This window comes from Manis pentadactyla, chromosome 6 (assembly GCF_030020395.1).
Source record: "Manis pentadactyla isolate mManPen7 chromosome 6, mManPen7.hap1, whole genome shotgun sequence".
NCBI classification, from domain to species: Eukaryota; Metazoa; Chordata; class Mammalia; order Pholidota; family Manidae; genus Manis; species Manis pentadactyla.
The window spans coordinates 61820992-61842096 of NC_080024.1; the positions used below are offsets into that span (position 1 = coordinate 61820992).

Consider the following 21105-nt stretch of genomic DNA (forward strand, 5'->3'; position numbering starts at 1 on the left):
CCCTCCGGAGGTGTAGGTGTAAGCACCACCCCAGTTAAAGCTGCCAAGGATTTTGCTTTTTTTTATAGGCACTGCAGAGTTTGAAAATGTCACCTTTTGAAAGCTCTTCCATTAAGTAATGCAACTACACATTCTTATAACCCAATTTAATTTATGCTGTTAATATACAAATAAATAATTTTGACTTCTCAGAAACGTTTATGTATTATTATGGCTTTTAAAACTCACATAAACCTTACATTACCTAAAACTAATATTAAGGATTTTTTTTCCAACAAAAAAGTCGACCCACGTAAAGGTTTTGAGGAGGGAACAGGATTTTTTAAAAAAGGAAGTGTATTGTTCAGAGTCCTTTAATAATACTAAAAATGAAAATGTCAAGATTTCCTTCATACAGATAAACGCATTTAATTTCTTTAGATGACCTTAATTTACGTGTTTGTGAGTGAAATGATAACTCAACATTTTAAATATCTTTTACATATATACTTTCACAAAGTGCATCAGAAAATTAAAAAAAACTCCCTGAATTTCAGGAATTCACCAAAAAAACTCTATTCGAATGAACATTTACAAGAAAATAAAAGAGAACACAATCTTTTGAACCCTATTTATACAGATGTTATGAAATACAGAGAAACTGTCACTAGATTTCCAGTTTAATTCTCACCTTAAGCCTTTTTTGATGCTTCCCTTTTTAGGAAAAATGTTTCATTGTAAGTATCAAGCTGGACTTGGAGCATTTTATATATAATCCACACAAAGGGTCTGTTTTTTATAAGTCCCTTTTGTTTTCAAATGTTCTGACAGTCCTTTGCGGGGTAGTGGTTTGTTTTGTGAGAAGAGGAGGGAGGCGGTGAGGGAGGAGGGAGCGTTTCTGTGTATTGCTCTCGGCTCGAGAAGTTTGTGCGAGTGGGGTGTGTGTATGTGTGTGTGTGTGCGCGCGGGGGGGATGTGCATGCTTGTTGTACGTCTCTGGTGTGTACGTCTCTGTGTGCAGTTTTTTAAAGTGTTGTTTGTGTTAGAAGATGGTTTGCTGTTGTTCCTGGACCACGCTTTCTATCCTCATCTGGGCTCCGACAGCAGAGGGGAGCTCCTGGCCTGGCCGGCGAGCAGCGGCCGTGGAGCCGGGTGCTGCTCCATCCACCTCGTGCGGGACCGGAGGCGTCACTGGAGCCCCCGCCCGTCCGTTCCCCGCTTGCTGGCCCTCCGAACCTCTCGCTCGCTCTCGGTGTCTCTCCTCGCTTGCTCGCCCGCGCCTCTCGCCCGGCCTTTAAGAGTCGTTGGGGCCAGATGCTGCTTCCTTGCCTCCTGCCGCCGCTGCCGCCGCCGCCGCCGCAGCCGCCCGGGCGGCACTGACGCCAGAGTCGTGCAGGATGAGGTCGGGGGACTCCGAGCGCGGCGTCTCCAGGTTGCTGGCGTCCGTGTCACTGTCGCTGCCCTTTTTGCCCCCGCCGCCCCCGTTGTGCGTCTTAATATGTTTGCTCAGGTGGTCGCTGCGCATGAAGCGTTTGTTGCACACCGGACAGGCAAAGCGCTTCTCGCCCGTGTGAGTCCGCAGGTGCCGCTGCAGCTCGTCCGAGCGCGTGAAGCGCTTGCCACAGAAGAGCCAGTTGCACACGAAGGGCCGCTCGCCTGTGTGCCAGCGCAGGTGCGCCTTCAGGTGCGACGTCTTGCCGTACACCTTGCCGCAGCCCGGAATGTGGCAGCTGTGCAGGCCCTTGCGCCGTAGGCTCGCCCCGGCTGGGCCCAGCCGCTCCGCCTCCTGGCAGTTGGGGCAGTCGCAGGTGGCACGGCCGGAGTAGCGGCGGGCGGAGCGTGCTGAGCTCCCCCCGGCTGCGGCGGCCGCGGCGCCCGAGATCATGGCGCTGGCTGCTGCGGCCGCCACCGCGGCGCTTGAATCCGAGTAAGAGGGCAGCACCGGCTTGAAGCCGTCCTGGGCCAGCAGGTGTTGGCTGGTGGAAAGCAAATGCGAGGCGGCGGCGGCCGAGGAGCCGAGGCCCGTGGAGCTGAAGGCTGAATGCGTGAGCGAGCTGAAGTCGGGGTTGTAGGTGCCGAGCTGCGAGTGCAGCGAGGCCTGGGGGGCGCCCGAGTGCAGCGAGCTCTGGAGACCCCCAGCGGGGTTCTGCACCTCCAGCCACGAGCCCGGGCTGCTGTGCACGTCCCACCACGACGACGCCGCCCCGTTGGTCACCTCTCCTGCCGCCAGCGTCGAATGGAAGCCGGACTTGTACCACGATTCGTACGGGTGCGCCATGCCCACGCGCGGGTACAAGCCGTCGGCCGCCGTCGTGTGCACCTTGGAGATGAAGGCCGACTGGCCGCCCGCCTCCTGCGGGGACACCCCGGCTGCCGCCGCCGCCGCCGCCGCTGAGTTGGAAAAGAGGCCGCCGTAGTCGCTGCTGAAAGCGGACGACGTGGGGGACGTGGAGGCCAGGCAGAAGGCGCTGTTGGCTGCGCCGGAGCCGCCCGCCAGTCCGCCCGAGCCGCGGCCACCAGTAGCCACAGCGAAGCCCGAGAGGCTGGAGCCAAGGTTGCAGCTGGACGAGGAGCGCTTCCAGGGGTGGAAGCCGCCCTTGGCGAAGGCGCTGGATTCGGGCAGAGTGGTCAGGGGGCTCGTGTTGCCAATCTTGTTGCAGGTCGCCGCCAGCATGGCCAACGGGGTCGTTCCGAAGCGCGGCTCTTCCTAGAGTAGGTGGGGTGGGAGAGGGAGCAAGGGGCAGAAGGGCAGAAAGAAGTGGGAAGAAGACACAAAGTGCACCCGTGAGCAGCCTCATCTCCCCGCGGCTGGTCCCGGGGGGTCGTGGTTCCCCGGCACGCACCGCCTCCCCACGCACTCGCCAAGAATACCCCGCGCCCCACGCCGGGCAGAGGCGATCACAAGGGCGGGGGTCCCGGCGCTGGGAAGTTCGTCTTCGGTGGGGCTACAAATCAAAGATATCTCAATTCTCCCCGCTTCAGTCGCTGCAACCCCCTACCCAGGGCCGGATTCGGGTTACTCGCCTCCCGCTCGCCGTAAGCCCGCTTCTTTCACAGAAGCCCCCAAATCGTCCTTGGGTTGAAGCGCGGAAATAAACACACTGACAACAAACACCGGGTGAGGGCAGAGGCGGCCGGAACAGCAGCCTAGGGGCGGAGGAAACTTGGGGCACTCCTCCCAAGGGTGGCTACGACTTGACTCTTCTTTAGTAGAAAACGTTGTTTTTAATGTTTATACACGCACAGACACACACACGATTATGAAAACAAGAATCCGAGGAGAAACGACCCTAGCAATGGATTTCAAAGTCACAGAACTGGGGAGCCACATAAGTGTAAATATTTGTTAACGTGACTACAAGGACTGCAAAACGGTTAAGGCTTTCGGAAAATACCACTGCCGCGTAGTTCCAACCATATCCGAGGCAAGGGGGGACGGAGTATACGTTACGAGGGAAGAAAAGAAACCTCTAGGTTTTCTTTAAACCCTTATAAAAAAGGACTTGCTTGACAAATCATTTTCTTGCAAAGGCATTCCTAGGTTTCAGTAACTTGGAAAGAATCAGTCCCGAAAATATGAAAAGTGCTAAAAGCTGAAGCTGCAGTCCGGCAGCAACAGTTTCTCCGGAGCCGCGGACCCGGAGAAGTCATAAGGAAAAATTATTTCAATTAAAGCAAACGCTTTGCCGTACTTCCGACTTACCCCGAGTATAGAAGTGGCCATAGCAGGTCCCTGGGCTGCGCGGCGGGGCCAGGAGGGGGTCTGAATCTGGCGGCTGCTCGGGAAAACTGCTCGGGTCCCGCGCGGCTCCCGCGTCCCCGCGCTCGCGCCGAGCGGACTCTGGGCTCCCGCCGGCTAAACTCAGCCTAAGTGCGAGGAGCACCCGCTTTGAAGTGCCGCTGGCTGCGCCTCTCGCCCAATGAGGGCGCAGGCAGAGCAGACGGGAGCCGCCACGTAGCCAATCACACGCGCTGAGGGGCCCAAGCCCGCGCTCCCGGCGCGTGCCAGTCAAGGCGGCTAGCGAGGTGGGGGAGTCGCGCGCGGGCTGGAGACCTAAGAAATTACAGTGCAATTAAAAATTTACACACACGCACCAAGCCAGGTTTAAGTACCGTTGAGACCGAGCCACAAGCCCCCTGAACTACCCCGAGTGATGCCAAGTTAGAATTGACAGTCCTACTCCACTCCCGATTTGTGGGAAGAAAGGCCAGAGAGGAGGAGGCTCAGAAGTGGAGACTGCAGCAGCAAGGCCCAAGTGGAAAGGAAAATGTCAGTGCTCACTTGGTGACCAGGCTCTCGCCTGTGGAGCACAGCGTCAGCTGGAATCCATCATTTTGGGCCGCGATTTTATCATTGTCGTTAGTCTTCTACCCTGCTTCTTATTCCCACCGAATTCAGTTTTACTTACTCTCAGAGTCACTGAGGAGAGGACGCGAAGGGACAGCTCCTCTGAGAGAAGAGAAATAGGCCTCTCCTTGCAGGTCTACACCCACAGAACTGCTGGGAGGGCTTCGAGCTTGCTGCATCCCGCCATTTCCCCCAGGTCTCAGTGATTTCCTAATCATCTCTCTGGCCTCTGACCCGGGGGGTAATACAAGTGCCACTCACACCAGAAGCTTCTGCTGGTAATTGAGGGTACCCTTTATACCGTTTCGCCAGTGCCTAGATACCAGGTTAACCCAGTTGTCAAATATGACTAAACAGTGGGACGTGCTGATTATCTGCCGGGTTCCGCTGGGAGCTGGCATGGGGGTGGGAGGCATCAGCCCATACAACACGCTCCACGAAGCCGCTTATTTTCACATTGTAACAACTTTGGAAACAGAGACCCGCGCGAGCCGCGTCCGCCCCCACCGCCACCCCCGCTGAAACTGCAGCTTGTTCTGCTGTTTGTTTAACCCGGTGCAGATTGCGTGTTACGTTTCAGCCTGGAGTCGAGTTTTCTTGCCCCAGCTCCAACCCACTCCCACCATAGACCGCCTGGGCCTAGAAGGTCCTCTGCAGGGTGAGGGCGCCGTGTTAAGAGGTGGGCCCTCCCCCCAAGAGTCCTGTTTTCCTGGACGTGCTCAAGGGGCCTCTTTCCGGGGACGAGGCCACACGCGGGTGCCTCCGCGTTTTGCAGGCTGGAAGCATCCTGAGCCCTCTCCGGATCTTGTCTGTGTCAAAAGAGGTGTCTTAAGACAGACAACTGCGCTCCTGGAGTTCCTCAGCAATCGCTGAGCTGTTTGTTTTTCTTCTTTCTAGGTCTCACTTTCCCTTTCTTCAGGGCAGCCAGGAGCTGCTTTTGAACCAGAAATACCAGCGCCCTCGGACAGACCTGGGTACTGGTTTTAGGGTACCATATTCCCCTCCAAAATCACACCATGCTTTTTAAAAGACATCTTAACCACGAACCCTAAATGTTTGGGTGCAAAAGATGAGTTGTTGCGGAGAGGGAGCAAGTGAGGAGTACGTGGAACTGTGCCCCCAGTGTTTTCCGTCCTCTTTTGCAGTATCTTTTGCTCAAAAGTCTGACCACCGTGACTCTTCTCTCGGCTCTAAGATGGAGCCTGAGCGCATGCTGGTGCGCTCGGTGGGTGGGAGAGCTTTTTTTGCTTTTCGATAGAATACCTACGGTCAGAATACCCCCTGCCCCCTCCTCCTCCATTGCTTTAAGGTGGAGAAAGCACCGAGGAAATTATGACAGAGAAAGAGGGGATGAGAGGAGAGAGTGCGAGGACCCGCGCAGCTATAACGAATCGCTGTGTCCTGGGGGATTGTGGTGGAAATCGGCAGCAGGAGGAGGAAAGGTGTGAAGATCTCCGGGGTGGGGAGAGACTCGGATGGAGGGTGGGGAGGGAAGCCGGGCAGCCCGGAAAGAGCCAGACAGCCCGGCAGTGGGACCTGGGAGCCATTCCCAACAGGTGACTTCTGTCCTGGAAGGGGAGACTGGTGTTCGGTTTCCTGTAGAGACTCCGCGCCGATTGACTAATAGAGGGCTTGTTAAGTGGCAGCCAGGCGTTTCCGACTCACCCAGTGCAGCCCCGGCAGGAGTAGCTAGGAGGTTTCCCCGTCCCATCTCCTCCGCCTCCCGCAGCACACCCTTTCCTTAGGGCAACCTGACAAAGTAATAAATAAGACAATCCGAAAAGCCACTTCGAAAGGGTGACATTTTCAAGTCAACCATTTAAAACAGTTCACGCTGGCACCTCAGGCTCCGGGCGCCCTAGTTGCCTCCGCCTCCCCCTCCTGCTCTCTCCCCTCCCCCTCCTGCCGTTTTCTCTGTAGTTCCAGCTGTCAGGCTCTCTGTGTGGGCAGTCAGATATTCCTTCAGACCAGATCACATCAAAGTTGGGGAAATCTTCCAAACATACGCAGGCAGGCGCCCAGGCCATTTCAACTCTAAGGTGGGGCCCCAGGGAAATCTTTCCGAAGAAGTCCAGGTTTTTTTTCATGCGACAGATTTTTTTTTTCATCCTCTAAAAAATCTAGTTTTTAAACAAAGATCAATATGTTATGCTAAAGTGTTGAGCTGACTGTTAAAACATTTGGGGAAATAATGACAATGTTACAAAGGCCTGGTTTGGAGTGAATCATCACCCTTTTAAAAGTTGAAGCAATTTTCGGGAGAATAGCTTTCAGCAAATGCTTTACATTATTCAAAACGGCCAAATAATGCTCTATTATAGCGCCTGAATGCTGCCAGTCAGCCCGTAAGTGCAATTTGTGCAAAGGCCCCGGTGCCTTATCTCCACTTCTTTATAAAGAGGTGAATATAAAACAATTTCTTCCAAACCCAGACAGAGAGCACGAAAATTGCTTCCCTTTCTGCAATCAGGGCAATTTAACTGGAGTGCAATTAGCACTATTAAATGTCGATTCTGCATAAACAAATCTGACTGAGCAGCGAAAGTGGGGTGAGAACCTCATATACACTGAAACTGATTTTTTAAAATTATGTATCCGGGTCCTTTACAATTGATCCGTGACGTTTTCATCTTGGAATATATTTACATCGTAAATACACTATGGTTAAATCGACATTTTTTTTTGCAAAAATATTCAATAGGAATCCTAATAAAGAAGAACGGGGTAATTAAAGGTAAGAGTTCATTTCCTTTGAACAAATATTGTTTCCCCCACCTTGCTTCTCCGGAGAGCTTTGATCTGAGCAACTGCTCAAGTTGCTGCGTACAGGAGGCAAAGCTGGGGGAACAATTCCGTCATTAGCTCTGATCCGAAGGATTGGAGCTTCTACACCACAGAAAAACATGCTTCTCCCTGATGCACAGGAAGCAGGATGGGGACAGCAAGAACCAGTTATCTTCTGAATAACTCGAAATATTATGGGGCTGTCCAGGCTCCGGGGGGCTTTGGCCAGTCGCAGGGTAAGCAGTGAATCTACAGTACGAGGGTGGCGTGAGGTGGAGTTGGGGAGACTTGAGAATGTGGGCGGGAGGGAAGGTGTTGGGGGAGGAGGAACCAAAGGTTCTCACTTGGGCCCTGTTGGCTGCTGCCAAAGCCTCGGCCTCGAGGACTAGGATGCCCTGGGTGCCCCGGGGCGGGGAGATAGAAGGAAGAGAGAGCAGCTTGCTGAAAGCATTTACCTGACCTGTCCTCCTCCCACCTGCCTTTATTTATTTATTTGCTACGTTACAGCGCTCCCTTTTTGAATCATTTGCACAATTAATTATGCTTTTCATTTGCATGATCTACAGTAGAGCAATGATTATCAGGTCAGCACGGTGTGGGAGTGGGGGAGATACATTAATAACTTGAGTTAAAAAAAAAAAAAAAGCTACCCTGGTGTATCATAGTCGCCTGCCATGAGTAGGCCCCAAGGAAGCAGATACAGACAATAGTGCCTGTTGAGGGACACGAATCGTTTCCACAGATGAAGTATGTCAGTTGTGGGTGCAAGTGAAATGCAGCTTTTGATTAGAAGGGAGTCTTTTATAGTTCACATATATTTATATTTTTAAAAGCAGGCTTGAGATCAAATGAATGGAAAAAATAAATTGAAATTGAAGAACTGTTTCCTTTAATAGTTATTTTATGACACCCTCATTCCAACCCAATCCTTGCAAATAAAAGCCAGGCAGGAGCTTTCCTCTATCTCATAAGTGTTACTGCTGTTTACATGGGGTAGGATATCCAAACCCTTGTTGTCTGTGTAAGGTCTGCTGGAAAACTGAAAACCCCTAGTCTATTAAATACACTCAAAACATTTGCTACACAGCTAATTTTCTGCTGCTAGCTGCGTCTGGGCCATATATTTTAAGCCTGCCTTGATCTGTTTATCTGAGCCAAAAATGCATTAACAATTAAAGGAAATACTCTGGTGTGTCAAAGGAAGGAAGGTGACTGTAGTCGGTGTGATGATTTTAATGACTGCAATTATTGGAAGATTATTCAACAAGCATCATAGATTTGTTTACTGCATTAGCAGAAACTATGGGGGGCCTATTCTGCTTGGGGTTGTACCTTCTTCCCCACCTCCCCGGCTACCACAGAGGGGTCTTAAACCTGAGCAAATATGGCATCCAGGGTTGTCTTTCTTCTTTTTTAGAGCATTTCTGGTCTCTGACAACTCTAATGGAACCATCTTTGGAGATATTAAAGCAATCTTTCACATAGACCTTGAGCTAATATTTTTTTAAAAAACAAAGGCCAGAGGATTTTGAACATTAGTCAGCTCCTCCCAGCCAGGATACCAGTTTCCTCAGTTTTCCCCTTTCACAGGCAGCCTTTGAGGAGACTTCAACTCTACCATCCAGGGCTTGGAGAAGCACAGCTGCAAGACGTTAAACAGGAGTTCAGGAAGATCTCCAGGACTCCAAATTGAACAGAGTTGGCTTTTTCTTCCTTCCTTTTAACACACCCTGTTCTCCATGTTATTTCCTATTACAATTCCTGGTGTTGCCCTGGTGGAAATAAGGAAATAGAAAGAATGTATGATTAAGAGCATACCAGTTTGTGGCTAAAGAAGTTTTCACTGTACATGCAGACAAAGGGGGTACAAATTAGGAAGATTTCTTGTTTGATATAAACAAAACTATCCTCAGTCTACAATAATCAATTAACCATAGCCTGGGCTTTGCTCGTTGGTGATTTACTGATTTGGAAGTGAGATTTGGAAAGAAAACTAAAGAAGAATAGCAACTATCCCCAGGAAGCTCCCATTCCTCCCTTCCCTAGGGCGATGAGACTACAGTGACCTGGTCTTCTCGGTGCTCTTCTTAGGTCTGTAATCATCTAGTCTCAAGATTAGGGTGGACTGTGGCTGAAATAGAAAACCTTTCCTGTTCAAACAGAAACCTGCAGAACTCTGCAAGTGGCAATTAGGAGCCTATTACAAGCCATTAGATTGATCAATGTACCTTAAACAATGCAAATGATTTATATGGCTGATTTATAGGGGGAGAAAAAAGAGCGGGGGAAGGAGGACTCCATATCCTTTACATCCGTCCCACTGTTCTGGGGAAGACCCGGGCTCAGTCTCTGTTCATCATTGCTTAGAACCACCGGAGCGATTTATTTATAAAACTTTTCAAAGACACAGGCTCGCCTGACTCGTCCGGTGGGTGGCGAGATGCACATTCTTTGCTCTTCTCTTTTAAAGGGAAGCTCTTAGAAGACCTTGGCCAGGAGGAGCAGTCGGGGGTCACAGCGAAGCCACTTCCCTGGCAGAGGAAGGACACCGGCCGAAGCGGTTCCTGCTGCCTCCTTTCCCCGGGTCTGTCCCCGGAAAGGGGGAGGCTGACCTTCATATTTGTTTAACGGAGTGTTGGAGAGCTGTGTGGCCTCCTGATTGCGGCAACACACAGAACCTTTTAGCCCTTGAAGTTTCTGGCGCGAATCCGGGAGGAGTGGCGACCCAGCTCCGCTGGAGCCCAGGACGTGGTGGGGAGAGAGGGGACTGCGCAGAAAATAACTCCTAGCTAAGGCTCGCTATTTCGGCTAATTTATCTGGCAAAGACAAAAGTACAACAGAGCTGAAGCGATCAAAGTTAGCCCCCGCCACCCCCTCCTTCCTCTCCCAGAGTCTGTTTGTAGTTGTCTCCTCTGCAGCAGACGCGCGTCAGTCTTCTCACAACAAGGAAGTTCCTGACAGTTTCTCCAGAACCCGCAGGGAGAGGACAGACGCACTTCACACTCCCCAGAGGAGAACTCCCTTTGTCTTATCTCCCCCTCCTCCAGTCTGCCTTCAGCTCTGAAATGGGGGCGAGGTTCCCCCGGACGCCCTTAACCGAACCACTCCGCCGGCTCTGTCTGCGCAGGTCCCTTCTCTCTCCCCCTTCTACTCTTTCCCAACTTTCTCCCTTTCTTTTTCCTTCTTTCCTTCCAATCCTCTAGATCCTCTTCCCACTCAGGTCTGACCCCGGGCTCTCGCGCCCGAGGCCTGGGAAGGAGCTGCTTGTTTCCCCGCTTTAGAGGTTTGGCGGGAAAGGGCTTCGTCCTGGCTTGTTCATGGGTGTGAGGGACAAATCTTTTTGTTTGTGTCTAAATGTGGAAAGGGAAGCATTCCAGGTCGGTAAAGGGGCGCAGAGGGGACAGAGGAAGCAGAGAAGCTACAGATACTGGACAGTTGCTACCTGTGTCTTTCCAGCTAGGACGGGATGGGAGCCCGGGGTTTGGGAACCCTTCCAGGTGGGTCATGATTTCACACACCCCTACCCACCGCCAACTGCTCTCACCTGTCTTTTATTACCCCATATCTCACTCTCCTGTGTTCTTTTCTGAATGAGTTCCTCTCAATCTCCTCCTTCCTAGGACTTCTGAGGACCCTACAGTTCAGAGAGAGGCTGAGAAAGAAGGTTCTGTGAGATTCCCACCAAGGACCCGGGCAACCCTGTGATATCACTGGGAACAGGCCAGTCCCAGGTCGACACTTCCACGCTTTCTGGATTTGTCACTCTAGAGTCCAGCCCTGCGGGGCTGGCCTCTCCTGTCACACCCACCGATGGCTGTTTCACCCACGCCCATCGCGAAGCCAGACTGACACTTCCACCCTGCCCGGCTTTTAGATTAATCAGAGCCGGTATACTTAGGGGCAGAAGGAGGCTCCGTGCACAGCAGACACGTGCGCCTCCGCCTGCCTCCCCTCCCGCTGCCGCATGCGGTCTGCACACACTCACTCGTGAACGCGCTGGCGGCGTCCGTCCTCCTTCCCAGCCAGGCAGCCGCAGGCGGGACGGTCTTGAGACAGGTGACAACGCCGCGGGGAGGCGGTCTCCGCCTTCCAGATGCCTGCCTGGGAGCGGAGATGGTCAGGTTCCCCAAAGCCAGCTGAGGGCCTCCCAGGCGAGACCGGGGGCCAGCGGCCTTGCTGCGGCTGGGCCTCCAGTCCACCTCCGACAGCGCTCCCCGCGCCGCCTCCAGCTTTGCTCGGCGCTCGCAACTTCCGCCGCCGCAGCCCCCGAGCGCCTCTCTCAGAGGAGCCTGCTGCCCGCCCGTCTTCCACAGGCTTAGTTACATCTGGGATGCATTGCCTTAATTGTCAACCCCATTATTGTGATCAGTGAGCGTTGTTAATCTCTACATTTATTGTTTAGGTAAATAGAGGTTGCATTTAATCAATACTCAGGGCCCCAGTCCTTGCAGCGCCAAGCAACTTAAGGCAACGGTGAAGATTTCAGTGTGTATGTAATTATAGAGCACAAGGAATATTCACTCCAGCCTAATCCCACATCTCCTTTCCGACCTGGGAGAGATGGAGGAGGGACCGTGAGGAATTTCCACCCTCCAAGGGATCGAGGGCCGGATCCTTCTGGGGAAGAAAAGGGTTTCTTGGCTTGTACACCGCGAGCCCGGCGCGGAGGCCTGAGGCTGGACTTGGTTGGGGTCCACCTTTACTTCCGAGGAGCTAAATCCCGCGCTTGGCGCCCTCGCCCTGCCGGCTTTTGGATCCCTGCCCTCCAAATCTGCCTCAGTGACAAGGTTCGGCACTTGGCAGAACCCGCTGGGCGGGAAGCCTGAGGGGGGGGCCCGGAGGCAAGTCACAGGGCGCTCCCGACGCCCGGGCCTCAGCCCCCTGGCTCGCTCTTTCGCTCCCTGGCTGCTGGGTTTCTTGCCCCCGCGGGAGCTCCCGAGAATGCCACGCTCGGGCGCTCGGAGAGTGGGTTATTTGCGCGTCTGAAATAGCTATTGTTTCCCAATTAAGAAGTCCTCAGCCCGACGCAAGGGGGAGGATCTGGGATTTGTAGCGGAGGAGGGTAACCTGGGGCGGTGGGCGGTCCGCTCTGGCAAGGGGTGATGTCAGTCAGCTCCTTAAAGCAGCGTGGCTGCTGGAGTGGCCTTAGAGTGAGGGCATCTGGGCCTTGGCAGGAAAAGGGTTAGTTGGGAATCTTCCCTTTGGCTCCTCACAGAACCCGAAGTCTTCCCGACGCTTTGGAGTGGGGCCCAGGAGGCTGAGCCTCCAGTTTGAGGCGCTAACACGTTCTCCTCGGCCACGTTCTCGCTGAGAGTTTCTGTTTCTCCTGGTGCCTCTTTCTCCACTCCGTTAGCGGGAATGTTCTAAATAAACAATCAATAATTCCTATTGTACTCAGATACCCGCCTTGCATGCCGTAGTCTCGCTTTAAATAAGCTGGATTCTAAAGTTAACACATCATTTGCAAGTTTAGGGTGTCTGCACAATCATCCAACTAAATTATAGCTGGAGCTTGAAATTAGGGTCCATGGTATTGGATGGCAGCTGGCTGTTTTTAATTTTGGGAATTGAACAGTTCTCCTATAAAATATCTCTCCTGCTTTCTCCTTCCCTTAAAAGTTGAATAGCATTTAGAACAAGAAGAAAATTAAACACAAATGTCAGTGCAATCCTGGAATCCTTTTTCTATTACTTTTTCCTGAGTTTCCCCTTTGCTGGCTCCAAGCTCCCATCCATGCCTGTGACTCTCCTCAACAGGGACGCAGATCTTTTACCACCCTGTTGCAAACTGGTGCTGCCAGTCAGTCCATGGGACAGATAAATACGGTTTCAGACCTTTTTGTTGGGGAATGTCAACTTAACTTTTTCTTGGTTGTGGTTGTTTTAAACTAGTTAAAGCAAAGAAAGAAAGGCAAGGTGGATGGTGGGTGGCCAGGGATATCCAAGGGGTGAGCACAGCCCTATGGGGCTTTCAGGAGTTGGGTGTGAGTTAGGGTTCAGCTCTTAATGCTTTAATCTTGGGCAAGCCAGGAAACTTCTCAGGTTCCTCCTCTCAAAATGAACTTAAGATTGTTATAAAGACCAAGTAAAACTTCCCAGCAACTTAATAGTAGAACTAAAGAAAAGTTCTTCCTTCCCTTTTTCCACTGAAATAGGATTCCCACCTAAAACTTACTGTGGAACTAAATACAAAATCAACAGCTACTATAAGACAGAATTTTAGTTTGTGTGTGGAAAGCATAGGGCCTAGTATAAAATCAGGTTGGATGAAGATGAGCATAATGACAGCTAACAGCTAGCTGCCTGTTTTGGAAGGAATGAGGTTAGCTGCTCCAGTCAGCAGCACATTTCATGGTCTGGCTTTCACACATCTGCACGTGGAAAAGAGGTCTTGTCTCTAATAGTAATAGCTAAACTTCCATGCTTTACACACAGCATTTCATTTAATCCACATGATGATCTTATCTGGTGAGTTTTATTACTGTCTCTCTTTTCAAGCTTTTATTATGGAAAAATCTGAAATACGTATTTAAAAGTAGAAAGATTACCATAATGAACCTGTGTCCATCATCCAGCATCAACAAGTGCCAGTTCATAGCCAAACTTGCTTAATCGCTACCCCATCCATTTCATCTTTCCTTATTTTGAAGCAAATCTCAGACATCATATCATTTTATTTGTAAATATGCCAGTATGTATCAAAATATTAAAAGATAACTCTAAAAAATACAAAACCACAGCATTTTATAACATAGGTAAACATATTTGGAAATAATTCCTTAATATTATCAACATCTGCTCACTGTTCAAGTCTCCCCAGTTGTCTCATAAAAGATTTTTCACAGCTGCTTTTTTTTTTCCATATCAGATCTAAGCAATATCCACATTTAGCCTTTCAAGACTCTCTTGATCTATCCTTCTCTCTCCTTCATTTCCTTGTCATTTATTTATTGAAGCAACCCAGTCATTTGCTTGATACACTTTTTGTAAGTGAAGAAGCAGGCCCAGAGAGGTTAGAGGAATTTAGGAAAAGATAGAAAAAGAATTCAGTCATAGCTATGTCTGACTCGAGTCCAAGCACTTAATGGCTTTATTACATTCCCTTTAAATCAAGTGATGAAAAGCAAGACCTAAGAAAAACAAAATCACCCATAAAAGATTTCGGAACATGCATAACTCCCCTAAGTAACCAGCTCCTTTACCAAGTGCCCACAGAAAACTTCACTTAAAACCCAGACAGGGTTTGAAATGTGGGAAGAGAAATTGAAAACAGGATAACCCAGTATCCTCTTTATGTTTTGAATCTGACTAAATAATTCCCACATGAAATGTACCTATAACATGGTGAAGGGATTTTTATTTCCAACAAATATTTACCAAAGCAAAAACATTTCTTAAACCAATCTACCAGTTTCCTTTTCCTATCTTCTTCTTTATTTTCCTGCTATTTCCTCCTTTTCTCTGTTCTCCATACTAGATATGGAGAAAACATCTCTTTTAAATAGTTACTTTAAAATACTAGTCAAATTAACAATTTGGTAGTTTGATATGTGATATCTGGCTTTTGTTACAGTAGTTTTGAAACCACAGTTACCCTAGCAACTCAGTACATTTTTTTTTATTTTAAAAAATTTTAGCTGTCTGAAGGAGAAAAAAAAGAAAAACTTCTTGCCAGAATTTTCCCATAATAGCTTCCATTAACTGCAGTGCCTTCTATTGGAGAGGCCAGCACTGCTGTCTCCTGCTGTCACCAGTCATTCACTGATCTAGCAGATGTTTTGTTTGATAAGGCCAATTTGAGCTTTATAAAACACTTATTTTTTTACCTCCAAGGAGCAAATACCAGTAAGGATGGGATTCAGCATCTATCACTGGATACCCTAGAAAGGCCTCAGCCTGCCAGCAGAGCTTCTGGTGAGAAGAACGCTAACACAGAACTGAAGGCTTTGTTTATTAAAGAAAAAAAAAAAAGAAGGAGGGGTTTTCAAGGGCATTAGATCAGTTCCTAGAGACTTAGCAAGAGGAAAAAGATGACTAGAAGAGCCAATAGCTACTGTGGAATCTTTCTGGAAACACCTGGTAGGTGGGCAGATGCCAAATAGGGCAATGATGTTAGTACGAGAAGGGATTGAGAGAAGGGGTGATGCACATGTTGTTGAGTGTTACAGATCTGATAAACCAGGTGTTCGCATTTCAAGGGAGGTGGAGTAAAGAGGAGTCAGCAAAGGCCACAAGTGTATGTGAGGGCTTTTGAAGCAACTAGACTGACAGTCTGTGAAAATATTCACTTGCTTCCTAATATAATTCATAATCATGCTCCTAATGGACATAGCTCTAGATTCCTCTTCTTTACAGCAAGACAAAACTCATTTTATAAAATTACAAATATCTAAATGCCTTCTCTTGAAAACAAGGAAGGTTGGTTACAAGACATGGGGCTGTGGTGTGGCTAAACCAGAACAAAGAAGTGCTCGGTGGTTCTGCCCCTATTGGTAAGATGTCTCCTTTATGAGTCTCCTGGTGTCATTCTGCATAAGACAAAAAGAAAAAAAAAATTCTGTCACAGGAAATTCCCCTTTGTAGTATAGTGGCTCAACAAAATGAAGGTTCCAGTCCTTCAGTTTTATTTTAGATTGCCCTGCTGAGGTAAAATACTTTGACTAAGGAATTACATTTTGAGCCAGGGTGAGAATTAAAAAAAGAGAGACAGAATGTTGATTCTATTCACAGAAAATGTAATTTCTCTCTAATAAACTCATCCTTACAACAAAAAGAAATTTTGCAAATATATACACATTCCTCTCTAAGTCAAAAAAAAAAGCAGTAAAAGCCATATCAGTTAGGTCTTTGTCTTAACTACTTGAACCATTAAAAGAATCTACTACATCTTTTTTCCCCAGCTTTCTTGAGATATAATTGACATACAACATTGTGTAAGTGTAAAGTATACAACATGTTGATTTATTCTATGAAATGATTACAACAAGGCTAGTTTAACATACCTATCATCTCACATCATTACTATTTTTATTGTGGTGGTGGTGGTGAGAATATTTACAATATACTCTGTTAGCAACTTTCAAGTATATAATACAATATTGTTAACTATAGTCACCATACTGTATATCATTAGATTCCCATAACTCATTCATTTGAGCATTGGAAGTTTGCACCTCTGACCAACATCTCATTTCTGCCCCGCCCAGCTAGTCAGGAATTCACATAGAGTACCGTGGGGGTGCATAATTTATCTCTGTTCCACCATATTTGAAGTCTCAGCTGGGAAAACACAGAGGCTGGGGATGGAATCGTCTGGATGGGTCTTCATACAAACATCTGGCAGTGTACACTGGCCATCAGCCAGAACACCTATACTCATCCCCATGTGGTCTCTCTGCGGGGGGCTAGTTTGCATTTCCTCACAGCATGCATGTGAACTCCTAGAGGGAGTGTACCAAGAGAACCAGATGAAAGTCATGGCATTTTGCAGCCATTCTGCAGCACTCTCGGTCTGGGCGAGCACAAACGTGTGCCCAGGTTTGAGGGGGAAGGACATCAACACCACCTCCCCATGGAAGGAACGTTAAGGTCACATTGTAAAAAGACCACTCAGGATATGAGATATTGTTTCAGCCCTTTTGGGAAATACTGTCTATAGTATTAATATATGCATGTAAAGGGAGCTCTGTAAGAGTGCAGGCAGTTGACATCTGAGAGCTATTTTTTACTGTCTGTGGTAGTTGAAAATTAAAGTCTTTCCTCAAAGACTGGGGTATAAACAGGATTTTATATATTCTCTATGCTTTCTTTATTAAGAATTATTTCCCTCTAATTTCTTGGAAGTGTAAAATTTGCAGTGTTGTGATTACCATTCTGCTCTCACATGAACAATTAGTAAGTGCATTACAATTCTGTAAAATCCTCATCAGCAGATGAGCAACAGCAATTCTAGAATTTCAGAGTCCATAGATGTCTCTCTTTTGGCTCAAAACTCTGCAATGAAAGTATTGGTCTTATAATTTTTAAACACGTCTTTAAAATACAGTTTGATCGACTGATTTAATAAAGAATTCTTGATAACAGAAAAAGTAATGCTCAGTTTCTCAGTTGTGCATTCCCTTTTATTAGCTTCTAGTCAATTACATAATGCAAAGGTTTGGAATATTAGAAATCAGCCTACATCTTTGAGAAAAACTTTAGTACTTTTTTTGTTACTGCAGGTCTTTCTTTTTCTTTCTTTTTTTTAAATAAGAAAATAGACTGAGGAAATGTCCTAATGTTTGGTTAACAAATTAAAAGCCCATGTTTAAATACTTTAATATCCTGGTCTTATTCCACTGTGTTATCAGGGGTTGGTTTACCAGTTGTAAAATTACAGGAGAAATCTTTAAAATGTAGAACTGTTGATGCTGTTTGCTCCTCTGTACATATACTGTAAACTCCTGATAATGATTCCATCAGTCATGACAGCTCACTGTAGCTCACCCATGTGAACTCTGAAATCAGCTCTGCATTTTGGGAGATCTGAGATGAATCATTAGACTGAGTTTGATTTCAGTGTCCACTGCATGTTACAAATTCAAAAGTGCAGGCCTTTTCTATCCTTCTCCCAAACACTTCCTACAAACTTTAAGAACAAAACCTTACTTTTAAGAACCAAACAACTGGTATATTTGGGTAACCTATTAACTAGAAGTAAGAAACTATATTGATTAGGACAGACACACTGGAAAGGAGTTATGGAGTTGACAAGTTGTCATTTTAAAACATTAAGTTGAATTAAATACATCCCAGTGAATAGTTATGTTAGATGAGGAGGCATGAGCTCAGAGCTAACCCAATTTTCTGTGTGCCTCACTCCACTGTAACTGAGAAACAGGAGAAGTACACACACAATGTTTTTAAATGAGGATCCATTTGGCTACACATGTCAAAACAACCAGAAACCAAGATGAATAACCATTGGGCTGAGATTTAGAAAATAGAGGTTTACTTCCACACTGATAGCAATGGCTCCATGATCATCAGGAATCTGATACCTTCTATCTTGATGTCTCATTTACATTATTATACACAGACTTAAAGGTCAAGATGCTAAAATTTCAGCTACTGATTCTGTATTCTAGTCAGCAGAAAGGAGGAAGAAAACATACTCTTTACCCTTAAGGACACTTACCAGGAGCTAAACTCAATACTTCAGTTAACATTTTATGTAGTAGAATTTACTGTATAGCCATGTCTAGCTCAAGGAAGGCTAGGGAATACAGTCTTTATTCCTCATGGTCATATTTATAGCTAAAAAAAAATCTATAACAAAGGGAAAAGGGGAGATGAGACACTGGAGGGCAAATAGTATACCCTATCACAAGGAGAGGAGGGATGATCTAGAAATCAATAAGCTACTGTGGTGGGACAAATTTATACTATGTTGGTATAGTTTGCTAGTCAGTATGTGTATGTGACAGATTAGCAAAGTAATTTTTAACTTCATTCTATTCAAGTGAGCATCAAAAATTATATCTAAATGAAACAAACTAATTATTATTAATGTCGTTAAGAGTGAAGATTGCATTGTGGTTATATTAAGATAATGTGCTTACTTTTTAAAGATTTATATTGAATATGAAGCAGTAGAATAATATGATCTCTGGGATTTGTGTACTTCTGCAAAGGAAAAAAGGTGGGGGGGAAGATGAAGGCAATATGGTTAAATAGTGATAATTTTAGATTTTGGGTTATATATAGGCATATAGGATTTATCCTATTTTTAATATGTTTGAAACATTTCACAATAAAAATTGTTTTATAAATAATGAGGATGAAAGTCTAAATCCCAAGTGATAATGTCACTAAATCCCAAGTGATAATATGAGTTCCTTGTAGCCTTGACCAAGTTACTTACTGTTTCTGAGTCTCAGTTTCTTCATATGTAAAATGCAGATGATAATACTTGTCCAAACCAGTTAACAGCTCTGCAGTGAAGGTCAAATGTAAAAATGCCTGTGAAAGTGTTTCGGAACCTATAATGTAGTACGGTATCAGTTATTGTTAATGATATGCTTGCTGTCATTTTGTTATCATTATTAATGTGAGGGCAGAGGCCCTGTCTCATTATTCACTCTGTATCTCCAGCGACTAGTAAAATGCCTGGCAGATAATAGGAAATAAATGATTGATGAGTGAGACAAAAATTGTTAAGAAAAAAACTTTTATCTGAAATTGACATGAGATAGAAGAGACCTGAGAAATCACCAAATAACCTCATGCTACAAAGAGGAAACCGACACCCAGAGGAAGCAGATGACTGGCGTAAAATGACACAGAGTGACAGAATTTCAGTGCAGTGGAAGAGGCAAAGGCACAGTCAACCTCAAAATCACAAGGGAAATGCCAGAGACCCAAAGAGAATGTTACTCTCTTTATATCCCTTAGGGAAAATGAGCCACAGTGTATCAGGTCCCTTCTGTTACTGTCCCAAAGAACAGTGTGTTCTCTAGCAGTACTCAGGTTTTGTTCTCCTAACTATGGTTTCCAAACAGAAGGCTAACCAGTGACACTCAACAATCATTTCGTCACACAGACATTTTGGTTCTAATGGTCCCTATTACAGGAATTGGTCCTGTAGATGGAACAACTACTTACAATCTTTTCTATAAAAGTTCTCAGAATAATGTTACATAATCTTTGTGGCCAAGGGCTGTGAATTCAGTCCAGATCTGTCATGGGAAATTCTCTATTTGAGAACGTAGAGAATCAATCATTTCAGCAATGTCTTGACACAACAGGACTGAACGGGGACCACACTCTCAGATGAACACTCCAATGTTCAATAAAGTATGTGTGGTCAATACTCCCCAGGCAAATGACAGCAGATAGCAATTATTCACTAGCTAAGATTACAATGATAGGAATTATCATTTATTTATTTGGCATACAGTAAATGTGTGTCTTGCCAATGGGTTTCAGCCCCAGGAAAGTTCACTATGGATTCAACATGACCAAAGAAATGACAGTAGAACATTCTTGGGGTGAAAGGGTTTATACCCAGCTTTATCCCAACGGTGGCAGGTCAATCACTAGAATCCCGTTCACTCAGAGCCAGTCTGCGCACAGCAAGCTGGTCTGCCTATGGGCCTCTCTACCCGCACAGCTGTCTTGGTCTCTGTCCTTGGCACTGCCACCACTCCAGCCTCTGCTCTGCTCTTCTGCAGCCTTGCGGCCGTGCCACCATGTCACACAGAGCACTGGGAAGAGCTCTTTATATACAGTCAATAACAACGTATTGCCCACAGGTGTGCAGTGAGCTAGCCAACCAGGGCCAGGTGAGAATCCTGGCCACAGGAACCTTCACTTTATCCACAATATGTATTTTTGCTCATGAGTTTGTGGGTTAGCTAAGTAGTTCTACTGACCTGAGCTGGGCTTGGTTGATCTCCCCTGGATTGACTTGAGTCTGTGATCAGCTGGCAGGTCAGCTGGGAGCTGATTGGACTAGGATGGCCATGGATGAGATGACTCATCTCTGTCTTCTTGTTCTACAGCAGGCTTGCTATCATGGTGGGGGCAGAAATCCAAAAGAATAGGCAGAAGCATGTAAGGTTTCTTGAGGTCTCACCTGAGAACTGGCACATTCACTTCTGCTGCATTCTAATGGTTTATAGCAAGTAACAAGGCCAGTAGAGATTCAAAGGCAGGGAAAATAGATTCCACCTCTAGATGGAGATGCTGCGAAGTCACATCATAAGAGGCATGGATATAGGGCAGAGAAGAATTGAGGCTATTTTTGCAACCCTTCAACCATAATAAGGATGAGACTTTGCCAGGGAGGTTTCCCCTTGGAGCGTCTCCAACTAAGGAAACATGGAGCTTTCAAAGTGCTTTTCCTCTTGAGTTGGGAGAAGAGGAAAACTTCATAGGAATCATGGAGAGAAGCTTGAAGTCAGGCAGTCTGGCAACAGGTATAAGAGTTTATTTAGGTTACAGGAACAGGGAT

At 46.9% G+C, this 21105-nt stretch overlaps 1 protein-coding gene across 1 annotated transcript; it reads right to left on the reverse strand.

Annotated features, from left to right (window-relative positions):
• Positions 1-354: 354 nt before the first annotated feature.
• Positions 355-3758, reverse strand: SP9 (Sp9 transcription factor). The gene is made up of 2 exons (XM_036876965.2): positions 3683-3758; positions 355-2686 (listed from the first exon to the last, which is right to left on the reverse strand). Exons 1-2 carry the CDS (start codon positions 3701-3703, stop codon positions 1274-1276), a joined length of 1434 nt encoding a protein of 477 aa, XP_036732860.1. The 5' UTR covers positions 3704-3758; the 3' UTR covers positions 355-1273.
• Positions 3759-21105: the final 17347 nt, after the last annotated feature.

What these genes read in the sequence shown, in the direction of transcription:
- SP9 (XM_036876965.2), bottom strand. Translation starts at nt 3,703, where the DNA reads ATGGCCACTTCTATACTCGGG. An exon ending in TGGCCACTTCTATACTCGGG is followed by an intron (nt 2,687 to 3,682) that starts GTAAGTCGGAAG and finishes CACCTACTCTAG; the next exon opens with GAAGAGCCGCGCTTCGGAAC.